The following is a 26,388-nucleotide window of genomic DNA, read 5'->3' as shown; positions in this document are numbered from 1 at the left end:
CAGTTTTCATTCACGCAAATTACACATTTAGCGCTAAGAAACCAGTAGTGAATGTGTGCTATACTCAGACAAACCACTGAATCAGAAGCGCCGGGAAACCCTTTGTTGGGTAGCTGTTGCGCGATACAAATGAAATAAATAAATAAATAAATAAATAAATAAATAAATACTTATAAGGGGTTTTGGTTCAGGGGGGTGTTTGGGGTGTTACACGCCCCCAATAAAAGTCTTTTTCTGGTTAATGGCTGGGTACAGGTGCTTTAGTCTGGTATGGTGAGGTGTTTGTGCGTATAACTATTGCTAGTGAAATCAGACAGACAAAAAAAGCGCGCACACACTCCCGGTCTGTTTTAAAGTTTTTTTAAATGTTGGTTATTTTACGAAATATTGTGTTTTCTCCCACTTAGTACCCCAACCAATTCGTATTCATCTCCCTTTCCACTGCCACTTTAGCCCCTTTCATGAACCCTGCTTGTCATGAAATGTATTTTAACATTACCTGGGATTAATACACCATAATCCTCATTGAGGACATCAAAAGGCTTATTGAAAGTTTTAAGTTTACAGTGCAAGGAGGATAGAAAGTGTTTGAATGAAGGTGAAACCTAAGTGACAACAACGTCAAAGGCGTCCTATGCATAGCAAATTCATAACACTGCGGCACACTTTACAGGACTGGGTCGGAGATCCTAGGCACATGCCAAATGGTATACCCAACTGCACACCAACCAAAAACATGCAATTGTCTTATTTGCATTTGGCTAACCAAGCTGCGTTCAAGCCATTATACTTTGAAATATCAGTGACCACTATGCAAGCCAGACAGCAGACCAAACCCCACTCCCTTCATATAAGTCCTACACACAAAGCTGGTCAGGGTGGCCATTGACCGACACTTGCAGCGTTAATAGCCAAGACTCGCGATGGTGAGGTCACACTGTGCTTTTGGGTGGAGTGTCTGTTAAACAACCCATTGCTTTGAAGTGCGTCGAAGAATGTGTGCTGCTGTACAAAACTTGTAGATCAACAGAAGTATGTGCAACTGTCAGACAAACGTTCTTCTAGACTCACTCTTTAAGGTTGGACTTGACGATTTCTCGACATACTCCACAGGCCGCGCTCCATTCTTCACAGGCTGTCCATCGTCCAACTGCTGTGCCACCTGCTGCCAAGCTAAAAGCAAAAAAAAAAAATATATATATATATATAATAACCCAAGACATTTTTTAATTGTTTGCTATCTCTACCAGCAAAGATAGGATGTATCTTCAGGCAAAATGAGTCAGCTCCTTCCTCCATATATCTCTCTTGCTATGATCCCTCAAAGAGTCTCATAAAAACTTACACCACATTTGAAATGTGGCTAACCATGTCCCACCCTAAGTCATGCTTTAGAACAGGGAGCCCGTCACACCACCCAAAGTCCACATGCTGGAACCAGCAATCATGTGTTTTTCAGAAGGTACATGATGACATGTTGCTCCCATAGAAAGGATTAATAAGAAACTAACACCCAGATTCATGAAGAACACATTTTGCGATTCCTTAATAGCGAAATTTACCGATTCGCTATTAAGGAATAGCAAAATGCTATTCATCAAGAAATCACTCAAGAAATAGCGATTTCTAATTATTCCTTAATTGCGACTCGCAAATTGCGAGTCGCAATTAAGGAATATCTCCCCATTCATTCCTATGGGCCTAGAGGCCCATAGGATTGAATGGAAAGACACTCGCAATTTGCTAATCGCAAATAGCGATTCGCAAAATGAAATTGCGATTTCAAGGGTGCAGGGGTGTCCAAAGGACACCCTGTAGCACCCCTGAAATGTGAATTTACATTGATGTTGTGCACGCACATGTCCAAAGGACATGTGTGTGTGTAAAATGCAACTTAGAAAAATGCATTTAAATGCATTTTTCTAAGTTTTCGCTATTTACCATGAGGTTTGACTTTGTGGTAAATAGCGGTCCTAAATTGTGAATTCGCAATTTTTAAATGCTTCATGAGTAGCATTTAAGGAATCTCTAATAGAGATTCCTTAAATGCTAATCCTCGCACATTTGCGAATTCTTTATTAGAGATTTTTGCATTTGGGATGATGAATCCCAAATGCAAAAATTGCACTCGCAAAGGGCCAGATTCTCAGAATCTGGCCCTTTTGCGATCGCATTTCGCCTGATGAATCTGGCTGCTATATAAAACTTTATAAATAAATAAAACAGTTAGAACCCAGAGTAGGACGGGAATATGATGACGTTGGGACAGGGACAAAGAATATAAACCAAAAGTGAAACAGGGACACAAACAGGCTCAGATACTCAGACACACAAATTTGAGGAATCTGACAATGGATCAGGGGCACACCGTGACTAAAATGCAGTGGCTTAACGATGTAACGACACTGACACTTTGTCAGGGACACCCTGTGACAGATACAATGCTGTACAGATGTGAAGACACCGACACTGGATCAGGGACACACCCTGAACCAAGATACAGTGATGTGAATATGCTACAACACTGGATCAGGGACATACCTTGACTAAGAGACACTGGCATAAAGATGTAAAGACACCTACACTGGATCCGAGACACAATGGGACTAGGCACAGATGAATGGATGTGCATACACAGACGAACATGGCATGCTGACTGGCGAGAGAGATGAGGTAACTTGAGTAACTCAACAGGAAAACATGAGCACTGGCATTAGGGCACAGACAGATGCTGGAGCTGGTCTACAGGGACAGAAACAGTGGGTCAGGTAGACCTGCTCGGCACTACAAACACATACACCCACCAACACACCAGCCCCATTCTACTGGAGAAAGAGAGCAAATACATGCTGCACACAATTCCCTCTGTTTACACAGATGTTCAGTAAAGTTACAAATCCAAACCCTAATATGAGGTTCCACAAAAGAGAAATCCAAAGCATAGACGGCATTTAAAATTTTTGCACAGGGGTTGGTGAAGAAACACGATTTTGACTGCCTGCTCTCGACTCCACGCTTTCTACCCTCCTATAGAGGTTCTTTTACGGGGACATCCCCAATGAACACACACAAGTGTAGAGGTAGGTTGTATGATCTAAGTTCAGCATATGGATTCGCTCATAGAGGAATCTACAACAAATTTACGCAGAAGCCACTTCAACAGTGGTTGGGGAAGGCAGAAGCACCCGTACCCCACTTTGAGGTTTTACTGTGAAGGAAACACCATGTGTGTGACAAACTGAACAGTGAATGGTGATGCCAGGAAAGGCAGCATGAACAAACCCTGCTTAGGGGTTCAGGCTCCTAACCGAGAAGGCCAAAGGAGCTATGAGCCTTGGACACACATTAGCGCGTCTCCACAGGTCAACCCTCACCCTAGGCCACACATCCAAGAGACAGCCCATGAGGAGCCAAGTCCAAGTGAGGTATCCGCTGTTGCGAAGCCCACCACCAGCCAACAGACACTGGGCTCCGCCTCATGGAAATCCCTCATTTTGGAGGACGGGTCCCTATAACCTCACTCGAGTACAAGACCAGATACTTGATTCAGGGCTCCCTTAGAAAGAAAAGTCACACCTGGCAGATGCTGCTCTGCTAATCTGAGGCAGGACTCTGCCCCAAGAGGTGATGGGAATGAAGGAAGCCGGGCTATAAAAAAACGGATCTAAATTTAACACCACACAAGCCACCTCACGTACAGAGAGAATTGTACTTCTTGTCCTCCTGTTTGCTGCCGATAAATTAGGGGACAAACAATGAGGTAAAACTATAGGAAGTAAACATCAGTCTTAGATCCCAGTTTCCATTCTCTTCTGTGCGACGCCTTTATAACTGTGGTGGGTGACCAAAGCAGTGTTTTACATAGGCAAGTACTCTCCGGTAGTCAGTGCCTGCATTCCGTTAATTTAAAAGAAAGCGCTGTTTTTCGTTTCGACTGCAATACATTTACCAGGAGAATGCCAGCCCTTCTCAAGAGCAAACAGGTATCTGAAGAGTGAGTACAGGGCACTTCGATATTTCTATGTAAAGCCAAGGTAACCAACTCATCCCAGGTCACTACGCACACTGCCGCCAGTGCTGAGCGTGTCACTTACTAATAGTTGATTTCAGGTATGTTGGTCTAATTAGGTCAACATGAAGCAAAACAAGACTACAACACCCAGAATGCTTCACGCCAACATATAAAAGTCTAGGGCTGAAACACTGTTTATAATATCTGGATGGAGGTGGTCTCCCTAAGGCCAAGCAAGGGCAATGCTAGGAATACAAAAGGGCTAGTGTTAGGAGCTTTTGTCCCTAATTGATATCAATGCTTGTTTCATTATAATTCCATTTTCCCAACCATGCATTGAGCCGATGTGCAAAAATGCGTGGGTCACATTAATGCTGCTTTTCAATAGCCAACTTCATAAAAGTGAGGTAAACAACGTGGACGGGAGGGGTGAAGTGCAACGGTTTTAGTTTTCTTTGCAATTTGGGAATTTTAACACAATGGCCCTGGGACTTCTGCTTTTGAGAAAAGCTGTTCTTTTTTGGACTCGTTAAACCGGGGCTGCCTGGATTTGGTTGACCTTGGCAAAAACCTTTAATCAGGCCAGACTGATCCGCCCTGATCTGGACATCAGCCCTACGGAAGCTCCAGAGTGTCAAGTGAAGTCAGGGCCCCGGCGGCGCGAGCAGCTTTGTGCGTTCTGTAAAACATACAGCGCTGGTCTATGTGGCACGCAGGCAATGCAAACATACAACTGCCTAGAGGAGGTGGAAATTTGTTGCGCCCTTGCAGTAAAGTACAACCTCCAAGGTCCAGTTCTGGCAATGGCGTCAAAACAAATGTTTCCGGTGGTTCCCGGGTATTTCACCTGTGCATGACTAAGAAAACAGAACACACTGGATTCATATGCACGTGGGCAGAACACAGTGGATGCAAGCATGTTAATGTTTTAGAACACCTGGGATGCATGCACGTCTGTGCTTCAGTAGAAGTCCCGGGGTTGTGCTCCCAAGGCACTCGATACAAGATCTTGTAAAAATTGAGCAAAATAGAATTCACAGTTTTACTAAAATTGCAACAAATGCAAGACCACCAACTTCTGAAAACAGGACCCAGATTTTCTAAGGACTTACGTTGTCCTTGCGTGACGCAAAACATCATAAGGCAGTCCAAGTCCTTATCTGGGATTTACTAAACCACGCAAGCATAGCTTAGTAAATTCAAAGTGACGCGAGGCAGCGCTAGCGTTGCCTTGCGTTACCTTGCACCATGGAGGAATTTTATGGGCAAGTATGGGCGTCCCCGCACATTCTTGCATGGACCTTGGCACATTCCCAGATTTACACAGACTTGTAAACTTGAGAATGCGTTAAAATGGTGCGCCTTCCAGATCCCGGAGTAACAAGGAGAAATATCTTTATTTCTACTTGCTACTTACTTTTTCTATGTGTGATGCATTCCGCATCACACATCCTTCCGGCACAAAAACAATCCTGCTCGTAGTGCAGGCATGCTTGCAACATGACACAAGGATGCCTGCGAGGACGCTAAGCTGCACACTATGTGCCAACGCTAGGAGGAAGCAGAAGTGAATATGGTGCATTTCTGCTCTTGCTGTTTCATGCAACACAGTGCAGCAAGTTCCCTTCCTACCTTGTGAAAAAGATTAGTGGATCTGGGCCCTAGTGTAAAACATCAAACTATCTTGCGCTCACCACTATGCTGCTTTATACCTCTACATCCGGATTCACGCCTTTCTTACATGAGTAGGTGCAACTTACTGCTGCGACCTGAGGTGTAATTCAGAATTAAGTCTGAGGTGTAATTCAGAAGGTCACAGGGACCTCAGAATATTGGAAAACTCGGGAATTCTGCCCATATACTGGTTGGCTAGAGATGCACAGTCCACAGTCCTTCTGTCGGTTATGAGCCTAACAAGAAATCATTTACTCCACTGCACTCAGGATCTATATAGCGCATATAAACCATGCTTTATTAAATACAAAAAGAAAAAGTACACTACTGATAAATGACAAAAAAAAGGAAAAACAAAGGCATGCTTTTAAAAAAAAAAAATGCATTGTGTTGGGTTCGTGCGCGAAGAACCAAACTGGATATATTTGATAGTCTTGGGGGCATATTATCAAGGGTGTTTATCTCCGCTTTTTTGGCTTTAAAAGCCAAGAAAGCGGAGATAAAATTATCTCCCTATTACCTAGCTGTCGCTAACACCAGCTAGTGACAGCTAGTAGGAGATAGTGACCATCTTGGGCCCCGCTTTGCATGTCAGTGATATTTATCACTAATGACATGCAAAGTGGGCGTGCCAAGATGTTAGCGACTGGAAACAGTCTCTAACATCGCTATCTCCTATTACCCGCGAATATCTCCAAAAGCTAACACCTGCCCTGAGCAGTTCTTAGCCATGTTATCCAATGGGAGGTGGATAACATGGCTAAGAGCATTAGCTCTGTAGTGCATGAATATCGTTGACTTTTCAGCGATATTCATGCATTTCGGCCGATTTTTATCGCTTAGGAGATAAACCTTGATAATAGCAAGGTTCCTAAGCGATAAAAATAACAGCAGCTCGGCGATAAAAATATCGCCGCTAAACCAACATAGCGATAATTATCGCTAGTTGTTGGTAATATGCCCCTTGGTTCTTCCCCTAAAAATATTTACAAAACTGCTGCACGTTGTAAATATTTTTTCTTCTAAATCTTTAAAGTAAGCCTCATGAACTTGTATTTTGTGTGGGCAGGAGAGCGGGCACAAAGAGTGGTGCAGGAGTCTCATCTTGAGCTAGGCCTGAGAGAGCCCTGAATGACAGCTTGCGACGTCAAAGTGAACAAACAGCAGCAGATGGGCAAATCAGTGCAGTCGCAGGGCACAGGAGGGACACTCACCAGACTTCACCAGAAGCACCACAACAAACAGCAGAAACCACATCTCCAGAAGCACAGGGAACTACTGCAAGGTTAGTAGTACAGGGAGACTGAAAACCCGACCCGGAGGGGATACTAGATTAAAATACTCATAGTTTGGGGCCCTGCGCATTCATCCGCCCCGAGACCTGTGCCCCAGTGGTATAAGCACTGCTAAAAAGAAGATGTGAGGGCGATTACTGGACGTTACTTTTAGAGGAGAGGAGCAGTCGGACACAGAAGCAGCAGGTGCGACTACTGAGAACAAGGGAAGCTTTGTGGAAACAAACTGTGCAAATGAGTATTATTTTACATTTTCGTTTACTTTAAACAAGGACTGAGAAAAATGTCAATTCTAACATCGATTTGTAACCGCCCGACCCTTCCCAGCAGCACTAGAGGCAGAACCCTGAGAAGCGAACATTGATGATGTCATACGCACGCTCTTCAATGTGAAGTCACGAGGCCCAGGGTTAATTAACCCAATGGAGCTTGTATACAAGAGGCCGCCACTGCAGCAGGGTGAAAACGAGATACCTCTTTAAAGGCAATATGTGGGTAGCTGGGGGTGGGTCGTCTTTCCAGGCACGTGACCGTACCCGTTTTAATGATGTAATAGTTAATCCTTCCAATAAACTGGATAGCGTCCATATGTTTTACGCCCTCCATCCCGTTTAACCTGGAACACATGGACTCAACCATGGAGTAGTGACGTCACATTGAAAAGTTGAAGGGTCTCCATTGTGACGCGTCCTTTGTATAAAGGTCTTGTAACCTGGGCGCTGCAGCATTCGACGGAAGGACAGTAGCCGGGAAGGATTGATGCAGAGGGGCTGGTGGCTCGAGCTGATGACACCGAGAGACCAGAAGTTCGCGGGCGTACCAGGCCTCCAAAAGGAAGTAGTGAAGGTGTGGGGCCAAAGGTCAGTAAAACAAATAAAAACTGAACTGAAAACCAAACTGATTTGACACCGATTTTTAAATCCCATACTGACATCCGTAATTCCTTCACCTCACCTGCCAACGAGGCCATCTCGCTCCCTTTTCTCCCTTGCTCTCCTGCTCTGATCCAAAAAGTCTGACGATGGAGAGAAAATTCTGCTCCCCAAATAATGAGTGCTGTTGCCTACCGTAACCACCTGCCCAAATTAAGCACTTCCAGTGACAGGGCAACAAAGAGACGGACAATATGTAACTATAAATTGTTTTGCAGCAGATTTTACATGGCGCACATAAAGAAGGTTGAAAGTGTAGCACAAACAATTCTCAACCTCAGGGCGCCAATATGCTCTGGTGACACCTAGTGAGTCTGAGAAGGAGTCAGGACATCAAACAGCCTGGGTGTCTAGTGGGCTCCATACTCGCCTACAATGTCGTGGTGTGGCCCTGCCATTACTTCCTTAGCCTCTGGGCGCAGACAATGTTCCTTATCAACCCAGGCTGCTGTAGTTCACCCCACCCTTTCTATCTCACGGTCCCAGACCCATCCATTCTTCTTGAGACAGAGGCTCCTGCATTTTAGCCTTCCACTCAAATGCTCTTCTTTGGAGGTCGAAAAAACATACGTTTTAGTCCAAAAGCGAGAGGTACTGCCAGACCCCTCAGCAATACTGCTGCACCCATCGCAGTTCTAATGAACTTTCTGCTTGGTCTAAACTGTGCTGACCCAGCCTGAGATTCACATTCAATTGACTTGTTAAAAATAATGGTTTTAAGGGCCCACCGATGAAAACTGTTCGCCTCTCACCATCTTGACTTTCCAAAAAGGGTGGAGTTGGGGAGGATGCAACAACTGAGATAAACTCACAGGAACTGGATACTGAGGCGTGCTGGGTTGTAAGGGGAGGCATTAATTTACAAAAACAAACATAACGTGAATTCAAGTCACTCTTTGAAAGCAGGTGACAGCTTCCCTGAGCTTGGTGTCTCTAGCTAGAGCTGGTACATTTCAGTTAAGGGCCAACGAAAACAAAATGAATAACTTCTTCTTCGCTTCTATGCACATTTTAAGATAGGATCGGAAAACAAAGGCAAAAAAAAAAAATCAGCCCACACATTGACCCGCCAGACCAGCCCTTCTGGCACTGTCAGATTGCCCTACAGGCCAGACTGACTCAGACTGGTAGCCCGACCCCTGAACTGTGAAGCAACTCTCCAGTCAGTGCTTAATTTGTAATATAATGTGTGCCAGTGCCGAAAAGCCTGACCAATGTGCCTTTTAAAAGTCAGGATGCCAAATATCAAGGCTGCTTAGTCTTATTCCACCCCATTGTTTTTTTTTTATCCACCACCAGGCACTACCTCGCTCTTTTTTATCGCACTCTTTCAGGTTCCTGTTCATCCCTTCATCAATGTTTTTCCATATTTCTATTCCACCTTCTTTCCCCTTTGTGCGTTTTAATCTCTCTAGCTCTGGGTGAAAGCCTGATGAGTTAAAGATAAGTCTGCTCCCCAAAATGAATGCCGATGGGCCATACCTGCAACCACTGCCTCAAATTAAGCACTTCTTAGAGTGTTTTTATTTATTTGAAGACGATCCTGGTTCTCTCCCTTTCTTACTCCTACTCTTTTTCTATTTCTCACTTGTCCCTTTGTAGGTTGCGCTTGCAACAGCGCATGCACTACCTGTGCATCCGCTCTTGCGTGCAGGACTAGTGTGTATAAAAAGGGATTGCAGCCAGGCCCGGCTCCAGGATTCCCAACCTGGAAGGACCACGAAAACACCTGGGTGAGCCATGAGTATACATGATGGAAGCAACCAAAAATCAACAAAGGTTTACAGACTACATGGAATGGAAGGGAGGCATTTCTGGGCCCACTATATCATAAAACAGCCTTCAGCATAGACCCTCCAAACTACTGACTAATGGAACTTCTTGATGCTGAGCTTATTACATGAACTAGAAACTTGGGTCGCACACCAAAATCTTTTGCTATTCTTTAAACAGGCTTCCTTGATGGTACATCAGACAAAATCTTACCATTTACTATTGGCGCAAACATTTTAATGCTGGGGATCTACTGTATGCTTGCTTCATGGACTTTGAAACAGTGGCGGTTCTCCCATGGGGGCGTTTGGGCGCCGCCCCACCTGTTTTCTCGCCGTGCGAGAAGAAGGCAGAAACAAATGGTAGTTATTTATTAATAACTACCATTTGTTTCTGCCTGCCCTTCTCGCACGGCGAGAAAGCAGTCAGCCGTCAGCCGATTCCGAACTTCCTGGTTTCTAGAGCCTTAGGGCAGGGGGGAGTGGCTTGGGGGAGTGGCTTGCCCACTGTTGTGAATACGTACTGTTTGGACAGCCTGAGAGGCTGTCCAAACAGACAGTATTAGCAACAGTGGGCAAGCCGCTCCCCCAAGCCTCCTCCCACTCTCCGTTCTGCAGGATGCAGACTGTGAGCAATGACGTATTTAGGGCAGCCGGCCGAACCAATCAGCGCCGGCTGCCATGGAGGGGAGGGAGGCTGCTTGCAGCAGCCTTCAATGACGAGAGCCCACATTCAAATCCAGGACGAAGGCGGGAGCAGTCTCGGGACGGAGTCAGCGCGGGAACGAAGCCATTAAGCCAAGGTAAGTTTTTTAATTTATATTCATTGTATTTTGAGATCCATTCATCTCTTGTTCCCTTGCAGTATACTGAAAAGGAGGTAAACTAAACGTTCATAAAAATGTTTTTTTTTTTTTAAATGTAAACAGCGCAGTGGTTTACCAGCCGTAACACTGAAGGGTGCTAATTTTATGACAAATGTGCACATGGATCGCAAGCAAAAATGCCGTAACTCGCGAAAATTCGAGACACTGGCTCAAAGGGGGCTGATCCGATGCCCCATACTATAAGTTGTGGTGGGCGCAAGAAAAATGTATGTGAATTAGTGCTGTGTGCTTTGAATGGGTGTGTGCATGGGTATGTGCTAGCGAATGATGGGTTTATGTGTGCGCTTGTGAATGGATGGGTGGGAGTGAGTATGTGTGTGCTTGTGAGGGACGGGAGGATGGGACTGTGCTTGTGCGTTCCCACAGCCCGCCCCACTAATCGTCGACATTACGAGCCGCCACTGCTTTGAAACAACAGTTTTTGCGTTGATAGGAACATATTGTCAAATAAATTTAATTACTGGGGAATTCTATATGGTTACAAGCTATCTGGCAGCTATTCAGTAGACCCTCAGTTCAAATAGACCCTCTGCTTTATACTCCAGGATTTATATTCACAGGGAGTTTAAACAAGGCTGTACAATGACCCTTCTCTTGTTCAGCCATCGGGCGCGGCTCCGGCTAATCTAGATCTTGATCCCCGAAGGAGAAGTGGAACGTAACCTCAAAATGACAGTACTCAGCTGACACAATCATATTGACCGGAATTAATATTGGCATACAGCATCAATGGAGTGCCCGTCACATGTAGAGCAAAAACAAGTATGAGAGCAGTAAAAACAACAAACACTAATGTTTTCGTATTCAGCATAAAGGTCAAGAAACAAGGGTGGTTGTGTACGAATAGTCTAGCATTGGCCAAATCACTAGCCTGCAGATACCCTGGTCTGGTTCAACGAAAAGGGCAATGATCATGATCAACGAGCACCACTAAACCCGAGAGCTGCTGTGTGCAGCAGGCATCATTTACTCACCTTGCAGGCCCAACAGCAAAGCCAATTCTAGAATGCAGCAAGGGCCATATTTGTGCACCCTTTGGCCGGAGCTGCAGAGTTACATCTGGTGAAACTCTCAAAGAGGTTGGGCATTGAACCATATAGGTTGCGATTAATATTCAGATTGCCCAACTCCATGTTACAAGAGAAAATTTGACTGGAATTTAGTCTAAGCAAGTACACCTTGGGAATGAAGCCTGCTTTGGCCTGATTTGGCACCAAAGCAGTCATTTGGAGAGCCACATTCAAATCTCAGCTTTTTGTTTAGCTTAAGGGCTTTGCCCAGGTTTCCATGGTTTACATTCATACATTCATACTTACATACTAACATCATTGGATATGCAGGGGGTATGGTAACTTGGATTGGTGCGTGGTGTATTTAAAATACTGACAAAACATCTAAATGGCAAATCGTACCAAGCAGAGCTAACTAGTTTGCTTAAAGAAAACAGGCTGGGCAAAGGATAACCACCAACTCCTACAATCAGTTGTACCGGTATCCGTTAGACCTTCCTATCGTTTGGTTTTAAGATTAAGGTTTTGACTTTTTTTTTTAATCGGGGGAACAATGTCAAGTGCACATAAACCCAAACCTCGCAGGTTGCTGTAGATTCTACAATAACTTCAAAGAGTTTCCTATGCATGTCATTTATTGTTTCCCCGAGCTGCAAAACAAATGAAGAATGAAGACAATATCTAAAACCTCCCTTCATAACACTGGGAATACAAAACTGTGATTTTGCAGTAATGCCTTGATTAGGTTGGCAAGACCCTCAACTAACAAAGGGTTTTGTGAAATGTATGGATTACATATTGAAATCTGGGATAGAAATGGAAGCTCATTGAGTTGTTGAGTATTGCATTTTTAATGTGTACTGATGATTAGCCCAAACTCATTTTAGCTTTTTTAGTGAGGCCAGGCACTGGCAAACGTTTAAATTGTAACTGTGAATATATACTGCTTAGAACATATATATTTATTGCTAAAAATCCGATATATATTTCATCTTCTTTTTTTGTATTTTATTATTGGGAAAAACAGTGCTGCTCTGTGCCTAGTTGAGCAAATTCCTTCCTCTCAGACGTGTAGGTTCTGCCTTTCTTCTTGTGTCTCTCTGCTGAAACCAGTAAAGACAAATTTCTAATGGTGGTGTCGAAACAGCACTAAAGCCAGTTTCCACAATAGTTGCTTCTTTCTTCGTGGTGGTCCTGCCAGGATCCCATGTACGTATTGATATTTACATAGCGCTGACCTAGCTAGTAAACAACAGAGTGCAGCAGTACAAAAGGGGGTGGTGATGAATGGACGGAGCATCTGAACCAATCAAACACTCACACCCAGTCAACAGATCTGGGTTTAATCCATCACCGTTCTTTAGCCCACTCTGCCACCCCAGTTCAGACATGGCCATATGCAAATCAGTCCGACCCTGTGCCTCATGGGAACAGTCCAGCCCGAACTGCCAAGCCATGCCTTCCCTAGACCGGAAACAAGCTTCCTAGGACCGGTTTCTGGCATTACAGCTGTCTTCAGCCAGGCTTGCTTGAATCCAGTGGCAAAGTGAGCAAGGGACTCCCGTCTGAGCATACCCTGCCAACTTATGGCAAACAAAGCGGTACATAAGGGGGTGGTGATGAATGGACAGAGCATCTGAACCAATCAAACACTCACACCCATTCAACAGATCTGGGTTTAACCATCACCGTTCTTTAGCCCACTCTGCCACCCCAGTTCAGACATGGCCATATGGGAACAGTCCAGCCCGAACTGCCATTGAGGAAGGGTTTGGGAGACAATCTATATGATTGCAGGAAATAACCATCTTTTGCGTGATATCCCTCAGATTTTTGCTCTCTCTGCTTTGCTGGCTTTAGAACTGTGTGCACTCTACCCCTGCTAAACAGTAGTTGTGTGCCGCTGCTCCCTCTTTAAACACAGTTAAATTGGCTTATTCGTATAGTGCACAACAGTGGTTCTAAATCTTCTGACTTCTGTGGACCCCCACTTAATCATTTCTGGAACCTGGGGCCTACTGAGTCATTACTGGAAGCGATGGATTCCAGCCTATGTATTTGCTCCGATTTATACCGCAAAACAATACACGAAAAAATACACAAACATTCATTAAACAAATACACAAATGGTCAAATATTTTATTCAATTTGCAAACATGAAAAAAATCTAAATTCAATTGAGGCCACTCACAATCCACACTATAGTCTGTTTAACAAACTTGAACTGCTCTCACAAATCAATCTGAGGATACTAACTTATTTTTTATCCTCCAATTTCAAATCCCATTACATTTACAGAATATTAATTAATCTGTTAATATTATTTAACTTTCTAAGCAGTCGTGGATCCCCTGAGTAGGCTTTGCAGAACTCCGTGGTTACCGGACAACCAGTTAAGAACCATTGGTGTAGAAAGTGCATCTTGGACCTGGAAGTTAAATGCCACATGTGGACTGCAGCACCTATTATACATCCACTACAGTGACCGTGCAAACATGGCTTCAGCCCTACCTGGTGTAGTGTGACTGTTGCAGTGCAATGCCTTCAGTTAGACCTGTCAAAATAACTTTTTTTGGTTTGTAAATAATTATAAGTCGCCCCTATGTAGGCCTCGTAGTTCACAAGGCAGGGTGCATGGTATTTAAAAGTAGGGCATGTAGATTAGAAGTTAATGTCCTTTCAGTGACTCGCACCCAAACACTATTTTCACTGTAGGAGGGCTGGATAACCAACAGTGAAACACTGGGATTAGATATTACATATTAAGTTTGCTATCTTCAGTTAGAGTATTAAAGAAAAGTAACATTTAGAAAGTTACCTATTTACTCACCTGAAGTTTCTAGAGGCTAATTTTTATTAGTTGTCCAGCAGTAACCCAGTGAGTAATTAGCCCCAATGAGTTGTTAAAACTTATCCCAGAGCAGAGACAAGTGGTTGGATGCTGGGAGGTGTTTTTGTTCCACTGGCAGGAAGACCAGTTGATGGGGAACATTAACCTAATTTCTCCCCTATCACAAGTAAATGTTTGGTGACACCTGAAAAGACTTCAGCCTTTGTCCTACCAGTCAAGCAAGCACCAATCCCAATGGTGGGAGAGCTGTCCCCAGAACTGGTTAAGAGTGGCCATAAAGGAGACAGCACTGCTTATTACCCTGGCTACACTTCTGGGTGGGCACACAGGATCTGCACAAGGGGAGAAGGGTTTCCCTATCTTGGATTTTGAGCACGAGAAGCACTGTCGGATTGTTTGCAGTAGGGGAAACAAGAACTGCTAGAAAAGTGGGCAGGGGTTACCCTTAGAAACGTTTACCTGATTGAGTAGGGTGGGGCTAGGAGTCATCACCACCCAGTAGCTAGTGCCAGACATAAATGTGTCACCCCTCAAACACCCACTTGAGAACACTTTCTGGACCTGTGGAAGAGCAGAAGATGATTGGACCTCCTCTCTTTGACCTGAGAGTAACCCTGAAAGACTGGACTTGCTCCCTCTTCTACTCAGGACAAAGAAGTGGACTCCAAGGATTAGTTAGATGATCTCCTGTGTGGCTTCAGTCACACAACAAGCTGCAAGAGACCTTTACTTTAAAGTGCCTTGGTGACCAGTACAAACTGAACCTTTTTTTGGGGTCTGATGGTGGCCTCTGCTGGCGTGACTCTTGGCCATGGTTGTGACTTCTCCCACCACAGTTGAAAATCTATGACGTGGACATTTTTTGGACTTCCAGACGACCTGGACCCAAGCCAATCCGCCCAAGGTGCGACCTCACTGAGCTAAGAAATCGGAGTTCTCTCACTCAGAGTTTCTCAACAGAAACAAATCAGATTCAGTGGACTATGAGCTACGAATAAGAGACTAAATCTGAAGATAGAAATCTTAAGTGTGTGAAGGTGTCAAAAGTATCAAGCCAGCGAGAGGACTTCCCTCGACACAAATGTTGAATTTCCCTGCTCTGAGCTTTTCCTGCCAAAACCAACAGCTTCAGCGGGACTTTGGCCAACGCCTATCTGATTTTGGAAAGACTTCTTCGGATACATCCTGACTTGCCCCGCTGAAGGATTCGGACTTTTTTGGAATTTGGAATTTGGAATTGGATTTATAGAGCGCATAGCTACCCTAGGGCATCCCAGCGCTAAGAGGACCTAGTTTATTCCAAAAGGGGTCAGTGCAGGAGGGTAATTAAGGAAAGAGCCAAGTTTTTAATTTTTTACGGAAGGATAGTAGATTATGATCATTCCTCATGGCTAGTGGGAGGGAGTTCCAGAGCTTTGGCGCGTTGTAGGCGAACCTGCGGCCGCCAGATCTTGCCTTTTTTATTCTAGGGATGGAGGCCAGGGCAAGTGAATCAGATCTAAGGTGTTTGTTAGATTGGTGTGGTTTCATCAGGGATCTGAGTTGGGGGGCCTTTGTCATGCAGGATTTTGTGCGCTGTGCAGAGCGTCTTGAATGTGATGCGCTCCTTCACTGGGAGCCAGTGTAGGCTTTTGAGGGCAGGTTTAGCCGAGCTCCGTGCTTTGGTTCCCATGAGGACTCTAGCTGCGGCGTTTTGGGCCACCTGAAGTTTTTGAATGACTGATGCAGGGGCTCCCAGGTACAGGATGTTACCATAATCCAGTCTTGAGTTGACCAGTCCCTGCATCAGTAGCTTTCTGGAATGGAAAGGGATCAAGTGGAGGATCTTACGGGCCATACGGATTAGGCCGAAGCAGGTCCCTGATGTTTTCCTGGCCTGGGTTTTGAAGTTAAGGTCCTGGTCGACCAGATACCTAGACTTTTAACCTCGGTTTTGGGAGTAGGGCAGGTGCCCATACATGGTGGCCAGGAAAGGTTTGCAGGTAATTTGTTTTGGTTGCCCAGGAAAAGGATCTCAGATTTATCGCCGTTGAGCTTGAGTCTTGAGTCCGACATCCATTGTGAGATCCCTTCGAGAACAACTGGCCAGGTTTCCTAGGCTAATGTTTGAGTGGTTGATGGACACCACCAGCTGGGTGTCATCAGCGTACATCACTGTCTTGACACCAAAGGGAGTGATAACGTCTTCGAGGGGAGACATATAAACATTAAAAAGTGTGGGGCTGAGGGAGGAGCCCTGGGGGACCCCACACTGCATGGTCAGGGGTTTGGACGTGGAAAAGCCGTCTGACACCTGAAAAGACACTTTTGAGACTAAGTCCCAAGATAAAATATCCGACCAAGTCGGCTGGTTTATCCGACCCACACTCCTAGGTGTCCCGATCTACAAATACCATTGACTACCATTGGCGTTTTGCATGATTTGGTGCTATTTTGTCCTAAATCTTTCAAAATTCATGTCTCTGGGTCCCCTTATTTGATTTTTGGTGTCCTGTTATTGATTAAAATGTACTGTTATTTTCTAATTCAGTTTGACATTTTATTGCATGCTGTTTTGACTTTGTTAAGGTTTTGGTACTGAATAAATACTTTACACTTTGCCTAAGTGAATCCTGTCTGTTCTGAGCAATAGCTACACGTTGGTCAAGCTTAGGTTAGTTTAGTGACTTTGAGACAAGAGTTGTAATTATTCCACAAATTGGGCATTTGCCTGTTACAATTAATGATCTACTATTTAAAAATGATGATGTACATTAAGTGGGGACAACAAAGATACTATTTTATAGACACATAGGCACAGGAAGGTTAAATGACTTGCCAAGATTTACACGTTTAATCTACTTCACAGGCCGGGATTTGAACTATGTGCGGAGACAAATCCGTTTTCACAAGAATCTGGTCTACTTCACCTGTTGCATTAGAGTTCATAAATCCATGTACGAAACCTATCAATGTCTGTCCTCTTTTGTGGCATCAGGGAAGACCAACAATTGAGCTTTTTAAAACAATGTGGGTAAGTAACATTGATAAGAACACAAGATGATTTATAGTTAGGAGCAGATAAGTTCTCCTTTATAAATTCGGGGGAAAACCAGTGAATGGTGAATTGCAATGCATACTGAACCAACAACACAGATTGAAACAATAGAAATTACACACCATTTTATGAGAGATTTGTAGTGGCTCTCGAAGAATTATCTAGAAAAATGCATGGTGCATTTAAATCACTTGGGGCGATTGCAGTGAGTAGAGAATGGCAAGGTTTCAGATATAGGCACATAGGAGAATGATTTGAAAATGCACTTAGAAATAGGGAGTTTTTATAACAGTTTTCTGTCTGTGTTAAGGGGCAAAGGCTGAAATAGACTAACCCCCAGATGCATCAAAGTGATGTTTTGCAAGTCCTTAATAGCGAATTTTAAGGATTCGCTATTAAAGACTCGCAAAACGGGATGCATGTAGGAATCGCAATTTTTTTTGCGATTCCCACTGATTCCTTCTTTGCGAATCGCTAATTGCTAATCGCAAATAAGGAATGGCTTTCCAATTCAGTCCTATGGGCCCATAGGAATGAATTGGAAAGCCATTCCTTATTTGCGATTAGCAATTAGCGAATCGCAAATGTGCTGCAATTTCAAGGGTGCCAGGGTGTCAAATGGACACCCTGTTGCACCCCTGAAATGGCAATGTTCACTGGTGTTGCGCACACACATTTCCCAAGGACATGTATGTGTGTAATATACCACTTAGAAAATGCACTAAAGTGCATATTTCTAAGTTTTAGCTATTTACCACAATGTTTGACTTTGCAGAAAATAGCGACCCCAGATTGCGAATTCGCAATCTTGAAATGGTTCATGCATTGCATTTCAGGAATCGCAAATTGCGATTCCTTAAATGCAATCACAATTTGAGAACTCGCAATTATTTGCGAATTCTTAAATTGAGAGTGCATGAACCCTTGATGCATCTCAAATGCCATTTTTGCGGGCGCAAACGGCCGATTTTTGCGATTCGCACCGCTTGCGCTCGCAAAAATGCTTGATGCATTTACCTGAAAGTCACTCCAGGGGAACTTTTTTTGCTTTGTTTGCTGCTGGAGACTTTCCCTTTGGTCGCGCTGACACCTCGGGCTGCTTTTCGTGACACCGCAGCTCTTTGGCCTGCGAACCGCACACCCTGGTGGGACTTGTCCCAGGGTGCACCGGCCCCTAATTACTACATTGCTCTCAGCTGCCGCAGGAGGAGGCGTGGTGATTGCGCTATAAAGCGCTGCCTCAACCCCCGCGGCGCGGGACGCTCGTGGACGCACCGGGCAAAGCCCGGGCCAAGGTCGGGCCCGTCTGAGCCTGTCAGAGACTGGAAGAGACTGGGCTGGGCCACCCCCCTTACATCAATTTTACTGAAGTCTGGTCAGCGTTTTATATCTTTCACAGTTTGTAATTGTATAACTGTAGTGATTGTGTGTACTGTTACCCTGCTACCCAGATAGTATGAGCAAGTGCAAGCGTAAGGCGGGAGGTGGGCCTGGTATTGTAGGGACACTTGATGCTTTCCTGACACGGGCAGAGTCAGTCTTAATTCACGAAATTGAGCTGACCGAGAGGAGACTTTCCCTAGATCCTCTCAGGGTCCCCCTAAAAGCTACTGCATCATCTAATATGTTTCCGGGGAGCCCTAACACTCAAGAGCACCAAACAAATGGGTCATCTGTCGCAGTTAGCACTCCATCATCACCGCCCACACCCCCTGTAAAAGTACTCACCCACCAACAGAGGTCTCAACAGGTTTTTGGAGGGGAAGCCACTAATAAAAAAAGGAAGGCGCATGGTTTACCTTACACCACGCACCAGGCATGTAAAATGGCGAAATGGAAAGTGGCAGCCCCAGGTAGTGAGAGGGGCTCTAAGGCCGTTATAATTCCACAATGTAGGAGGGATGAAGACGTTAGAACTAAGGTCAGTGATACACAGTCGCCTAGTATCTTTCAGGCTGCACTCCTAACAAAGTTTGAAGAAAAGTTCATCGCCATGCTTGATCCCCTATTACTTAAGCTGTCTGGTATAGCCAGGAGACTAGCTATAATCGAGCAGCACCTTCTCTCCTCACCCCACTTGTGAGAGAGCGTGCACCAGACAGACCCAACGTACCTGCTCGAGCAAGTACGATAGAACCTAGACCTTCTACTAGTTCAAGTTCAAGTTCAAGTTTGGCATTTATATAGCGCACTACTCACCCATAGGGTCTCAAGGCGCTTGAGGGAGGGGGGAAGTTACTAATCAAATAACCAGGTTTTGAGTTGTTTTCTGAAGGAGAGGTGGTTCTGAGTGAGTCGGAGGTGGGTGGGGACGGAGTTCCAGGTTTTGGCCGCTAAGTAGGAGAAGGATCTTCCCCCCATGGTGGACCTGTGGATGCGTGGGATCGCGGCGAGGGCTTGATCGGATGATCGAAGATTGCGGGTGGGGGTGTAAAAGTTAAGGCGCGTGTTGAGGCATTCGGGTCCTATATCGTATAGGGCTTTGTGTGCGTGGGTAAGGAGTCGGAATGTGATTCTCTTGCTGACGGGCAGCCAGTGGAGGTCTTTCAAGTGACTGGAAATGTGAGCTCTGCGGGGGACATCTAGAATGAGTCTGGCTGAGGCATTTTGGATACGTTGGAGTTTTTTCTGTAGTTTGGCGGTGGTTCCGGCATAGAGGGTGTTTCCGTAATCCAGTCGGCTAGTGACCAGAGCGTGGGTGACTGTCTTTCTAGTTTCGGTGGGGATCCAGCGGATGATCTTTTTGAGCATAAGTAGTATGTTGAAGCAAGAGGAGGAGACAGCGTTGCCTTGTCTGGTCATCGATAGGGAAGAGTCTAGGATGAAGCCCAGATTGCGTGCGTGGTCCGTAGGAGTAGGGGCGTTTCCTAGCACCGGTGGCCACCATTAGTTATCCCAAGCGGAGGGGGATGATCCTAAAATTAGGACTTCCGTTTTGTCCGAATTCAGTTTTAGGCGGCTGTTCCTCATCCATTCTGCCACTTCTTTCATCCCTTCGTGTAGGTTGGTTTTGGCAGTGTTTGGGTCTTTGGTGAGGGAAAGGATTAGCTGGGTGTCGTCTGCGTAGGAGATGAGATTGAGGTTGTGTTGGCGTGCGATGGTCGCGAGGGGGCTCATGTATACGTTGAAGAGGGTAGGACTGAGTGATGATCCTTGAGGTACGCCGCAGATGACTTCGGTGGCCTCTGATTTGAAAGGGGGAGGCGGACTCTTTGCGTTCTTCTGGCGAGGAACGAGAGGATCCAGTTCAGTGCTAATCCTTGAATTCCGATGTTGCTGAGTCGTTGTATAAGGGTGCTATGACAGACAGTGTCGAAAGCTGCGGAGAGGTCGAGTAGGATGAGAGCAACTGTTTCACCATTGTCCAATAGTTTTCGAATGTCGTCTGTTGCTGCGATGAGGGTGGTCTCTGTGCTGTGTTTGGCTCGGAAGCCAGACTGTGAGGGGTCGAGGGATTTGTTGGATTCGAGGATTGCGGCGAGTTAACTGTTGACGGCTTTCTCAATGACTTTGGCAGGGAATGGGAGGAGCGAGATAGGGCGTTAGTTCTTAAGTTCAGTGGGACCTGCTGTGGGTTTCTTCAGGAGGGCGCCGAGTTCGGCGTGTTTCCAGCTTTCCGGGAAGGTGGCAGAGAGTTGAAGGAGCAGTTGATGACGTCTCGAAGGTGGGGAGCGATGATAGTGTGGAGGGTTGCCCTTCTCATCAACAAGAAAATGCCCTTATCATAAACTCACAGAGCACACTTCCTACTTCTGTCTATGCATCACTGCGAGGGGAACTAGTAGGCTGCCAAGCCCCGGTTTTGTCACAAGGAGGATCTGCGAGTATTGGTAGGTTTCTCCATCTCCCCCTGAAGCTACTGCCTACACTGTTATTCTATAGAATGTGCCAGTGCTTCCTTTAGGTGGGGACGGACATTGGTCAACACTAAAGAACAAAGCACTTCACCTGTTGAATTCTAGATCTGGTGTGGGTAATGCTTTATTCAGGGAATTCAAAATGATACGCAGAATTCCGTGGGTTGGGAAATCTCTGAAAACCTTTAGAGGAGACTGCGTGGTTATAAGTTTTGGGTCCCCGTGCCTTGTCCAAACCATTTTGGATAGGGCGGGGTCCGGGTACCTAAGCAAGGATAATATTAACATTCTGCCACTAGGTTTCCTCTATCGTAACTCTCCAGCTCAAGTAAGAGGAAGGGCAGGCCCAAGGGATATAGACCAGCTTTCTGGCCCCTATGACTATGTGGTCCCCACACACAACAGGTATGAAATTCTCTCTAATTTAGAGGATATAGATTGACTCCGATTAATTCCAAGCAATAGCACAGTCCCCCCTCTAATTGTAGTACCGGATGAGGGTGGGTGTGCTCCCGGCCCTAGTACCCTAGGAGGCCTTTCACCAATTAGTTTTTCCAGTCTCATAGGTGATAATGCTCAGACTGCAACCGGGCCGGTTAAGGCTGGGGACTGCGGTCTGGTATCTGCAGGTATTTCCCCTTATGTAGGGGCCATGGGTGTAGTCGAAGTAACTAGTCCATGTCAGCTTCCATGTAGCAGTAATAATCTAGGCCCCGCGGCAGGTCTCATACTGGCCTTCCAGAACATAGCAGGGCTCCTACCAAAAACTGCCTCATTAGATTGGTCTCTCTTTATTGAGGGCCACGATATACTGATTTTTCAAGAAACCTGGGCACTCAACTATGTACACCGCCAGGGCTATTTACATTTTTCAAAGAGAGCGGAGGAGGGCCAGAGAGGAAGACCAAGGGGGGGGCTCACAACCTGGGTTAGACAGTCTAATCAATATAGGGTGGAAGAGTTGCACATTGACAGCACGGATGTTTTAATAATAAGGATTCAGCAGGATAAAGTACCAGATTTGATACTTATCAATATCTATGCAAGGAGTGTGCCTGGGGGAGAAAGCTTCTCCCATTGTTGATTTTTTAGACGCATTCTTAATAGAACATAGGGATGATAGTAATCTGATAAAAGCTGGCGATTTTAACTGTACTTTTGAACCCCTGGACCTTTATGATGTAAATCTTAGCTCAGAGGAGGATGCCCTCGATCTCCCTCCTATTACAAAATGGACAGGGGCTGCCATCCAATTAAAGGTGTTTTGTATGGAACAGGGAGTTAGGGTTGCCAACAGGAGAACAACTTCAGATAAGCAGGGTACGCATACTTTTGATACCAGTGCCCGTGGAGGTCGCATTGACTACATCCTGTTAAATAAGGAATTTTGGCCCAGTTTAATTGACATGGTGGTCTGTCAACGTACCAAGAGCGACTTCAACCCGTTGGGGTTCTCCCTGTACCCTGCACGCACTCCCCTTGGTGTTTGTTCGGCACCACGTACTGATCATGTGGAAGCATACTTGATCAACGACACCAGGAGAGTGAAATGGTAAAATGTGATCAAAAATGTAGAGCACCTGGATCAAATGACCACTTTGATGCTAAGAGCACTGGGCAAGCTCCAGGCAAGTGCTAGCCAAGCTTAGAATAATTCCATCATTCCACTCATCCGCATGGAACTTTTTGACCAGCTTAAGGTTTTTATTATTAATAAACATTAAAAAAAAATCAATTCTCTCCGGTTTTAAGGCAGCCGCCTGGTATGACCAATCATACCGCGCGGCCTTTAGAATCCTGGCTAGGGCAAATAGGTCCAAGAATAGGGATAATATATGTATGGCAAGGTCATCTTATAAGGCGGCTCAACATCGAGCCAAAAGGGACTGGGATGAGCAGCACTGGGTCGAGTTGCATAAGGCATGTTCGGGGAGAAGCATGTCTACCTTCTGGCATTTGGTGAAATGGGGCAGTGGTGCTCCAGCTAGAGTGCCGGTGAATCATGTAGACCCAGACCAGTGGGTTTTGCACTTTAAAGCCCAGTTTGCACTTCCAGAAGAGGCTCCTGAGTTATTTGATCCTCCACTCCTACTTCCACTCTGTACTTTACCAAGAAAGAGGTGGAAAGTGCACTACTGTCTGTCCCAAGAGGTAGGGCGCCAGGGCCCGACTGAATCCCAGCAGACCTGTTTCTTCAAGATATACCGAACTGGGCATCCTATATTCAGCTCCTTGTGAATTCCATAGCAAGTGGAGCACCTATGCCAGGGACATGGGCAAGCGCAGAAATACTCCCAATTTATAAGAAAGCAGACCGCTCCCAGCCAGGCAACTATAGGCCGATAAGCCTTATCGATTGTATCCAAAATGTTGCTGCTAGGCTGGTACTGAGCCGAATCCAGTCATGGATTGCGGAGCACAACATCTTGTCTCCACTCCAGGCGGGTTTCCGCTCCTGTACCAGTACCATTGACCAGGTGTTCAGGTTTATATTGATTTACTGGCGCACTGTAGTGTTAGAGGGAGGTACAATATATGCAGCTTTCGTCGACCTCAAGTCGGCTTTTGACCTTGTACCCCGCTGCAAAATGTGGAAAACCTTTTTAAAACTAGGTATGCCACTTGATATCCTGGCCCTCCTGGTCAAGTTACATGATGCTAATTACGCGCAAGTGCGGTGGGATGCGCAGGGAAGTACCACCCAAAGATTCCCTGTGGAAAAGGGGGTTCGACAGGGGTGCGTTCTAGCACCAACCCTCTTTTCTTTATATATTAATGGGGTGGTTCAGTACTTTCAGAATTATTCTACGGATGCGCCTAGTTTAGCTGGGTTGAGGATCCCGCTGCCTATGTTTGTAGATGACACCCTCGTACTCTCCAAGACACATAAGGGAATTTAAACGTGCCCTTGGGAGATTCGAGGAGTTTTGCCAGGATCATGATCTTGTTGTGAATGTAGATAAAACAAAATATATTGTCCTTCACAAACATAAGTGCATTAGGGGTAGAGTTCACATGAAGGATGGTACGTTAGAACAGACAGAGAACTTTACTTACTTAGGAGTAACCATTGGTAGCAAACTTAGATGGAAGCCACGAATAGATTTGCTCACCGTCAAGCATGCCCAACTTTCAGGTGCCCTGTTGAAGGAGCAACGATCTTCATACACCAAACCAATCGCTACTGTATTAAAAGTATACTCCCTAAAAAAAAAGAGCTTCGATTCTGTACGGGGCTGAACTGTGGAGTTTTGCCAATTTAGACCCTTTGGTGAAAGCTGAAAATACATTTATTTTTTAGGTCCTTATTTGGCCTTCCACAGTCCACCCCATTATTACCCTTATTTTTGGATCTGAGTTGTTACTCAGCTGAGGATGTGGCACATGTTAAGCCTGTAGCATACTGGAGAAGGCTTTGGATCACCCCAGAGCTCAGTCACTATGCTCAGGCTCTTATAGAAGTTAGGGAGGCAGATGGTACGAATTAAATTCTGTGGTTAAGGCGAGTTAAAGTCACTCTCTGTGAGATGGGGATGAGCAGTCTATGGACATCCCCTGCTGACAGTGCTTTTCCATCAAAGAGTGACTTCAAAGCAGCTTATTGGAACTCGCTTGCTATGAAGCGGTTTGCTGCCTTAACTGGTCCTTCCCTTTTCTGAGACTTCCTTGAGTTAAAGCACAAAGTGGAACTCGAAGGGTATTGGGTTTTAATCACCTCCCCCAAAGACAGGAAACTGTATCACCAGTTTAGGGTGGGCTCTCTTTCTTCAAATGCATATACCAGTAAATGGTGTACTACGAATAGTAGTAAATGCTCATTTTGCCCTAACTATAACGAATCTCTGGCTCATATTCTGTTTGCCTGCCCAGCCAATAGTACCCCTCAGGCTAGATGGTTGAAACCCTTATGCTCAAATTTGGGCACTAGGTCCAGTTGTGAGGCACTCAGGATTTTAAAAACGTCTACCATTGAGTCCGTAGTGATTGCTGTTGCTAAGGTTTTAGGCTGGGTGTGGGTGATTAGTTTCAAAGAGGTGTCTGAGCTAATTGTTGCTTGAAGCCCAGTAGGATAGTTTTATTATCCATCTTTGCACTTTATTGTAAAAAATCTAAAGTAACATTACTGGTCTGCATGTAGAACTTTAGAATCTTGGACATCCCCGGTGGTAGTCCTTGTAGGAGTGTATTTTATCAGTTTTAATCTATTTATTATATAACATGAATTATCAAGGAGTTTTAACCATGATGCAGTATAAGATATTTTTATGTTAAAATTGTCAAACCTTTACATAATGTATTTCTATTGCATTTACTATTTTCTTTCATGATTTTAAATCGAAATGAAGACTTGACTGACTGACTGTCTCACGTGCCAGGCACAGAGGACACGCTACATTCATACGTCAGACATTAAATAAGAAACACAAATGAACACTTTGCTTCTGAATGGGGCTTGGGAGGAACAGTGGGCTCCCTTGTGTGGGCTGGCCCACTCACTAGAACCGGGCCTGCGTCCAGCCTGCCCATTGATTACCATTCCTTGGCTCCTTTATCACTCTTCTTTTGTGCCTCTTAATTGGAAAATGCAGGTTAAGCCGATACTTAAATTACTTTCCAAGGTGCATGGACCAAGCGCTGACTAATTCCACTTACTTAGTGCTCGTCCACTGCTGTGCTGTCATTGAGGTACTATTTACTTCCTCTTACTCCCCCTTGTGTAGTGCTTCTTTTCCCTCCTACCCACCTCTTCTCCGTGTTGCTGCCTATCCCCTTTAGTAATGTATATATTTTTTGTAGTTTTATGTAACGCGAGTTTGAACCAAAGGTATTGGAGTGCTTTACATTACACAACGTCACATTCAGTTTTTTGACACAGGGAGATAAAGGGCCTGATTTAGATCTTGGCAGGTGGGCTACTCCGTCACAACGGTGACAGATATTCCATCCGCCGAAATACAAATCCCATTAGATCCTATGCGATTTATATTTCAGTGGACGGGATATCCGTCACCGTTGTGACAGAGTAACCAGTCCGCCAAGATCTCCTAAGCGATTTGCCCA

At 45.1% G+C, this 26,388-nt stretch overlaps 1 protein-coding gene across 1 annotated transcript in view; it reads right to left on the bottom strand.

Moving 5' to 3' along the window:
- Window positions 1-26,388, bottom strand: part of MCRIP2 (MAPK regulated corepressor interacting protein 2) — a 136,785-nt gene that overhangs the window by 21,547 nt on the left and 88,850 nt on the right. The window contains exon 4 of the mRNA XM_086941281.1: window positions 1,072-1,173. Within this exon, the coding sequence (XP_086797407.1) occupies window positions 1,072-1,173 (102 nt within the window). The remainder of the gene's footprint in view (window positions 1-1,071; window positions 1,174-26,388) is intronic.

This window comes from Lissotriton vulgaris, chromosome 10 (genome assembly GCF_964263255.1).
Source record: "Lissotriton vulgaris chromosome 10, aLisVul1.2, whole genome shotgun sequence".
Lineage (NCBI taxonomy): Eukaryota > Metazoa > Chordata > Amphibia > Caudata > Salamandridae > Lissotriton > Lissotriton vulgaris.
Note: the sequence above shows the minus strand (reverse complement) of the source record. Positions and strands in the feature narration are given on the sequence as shown.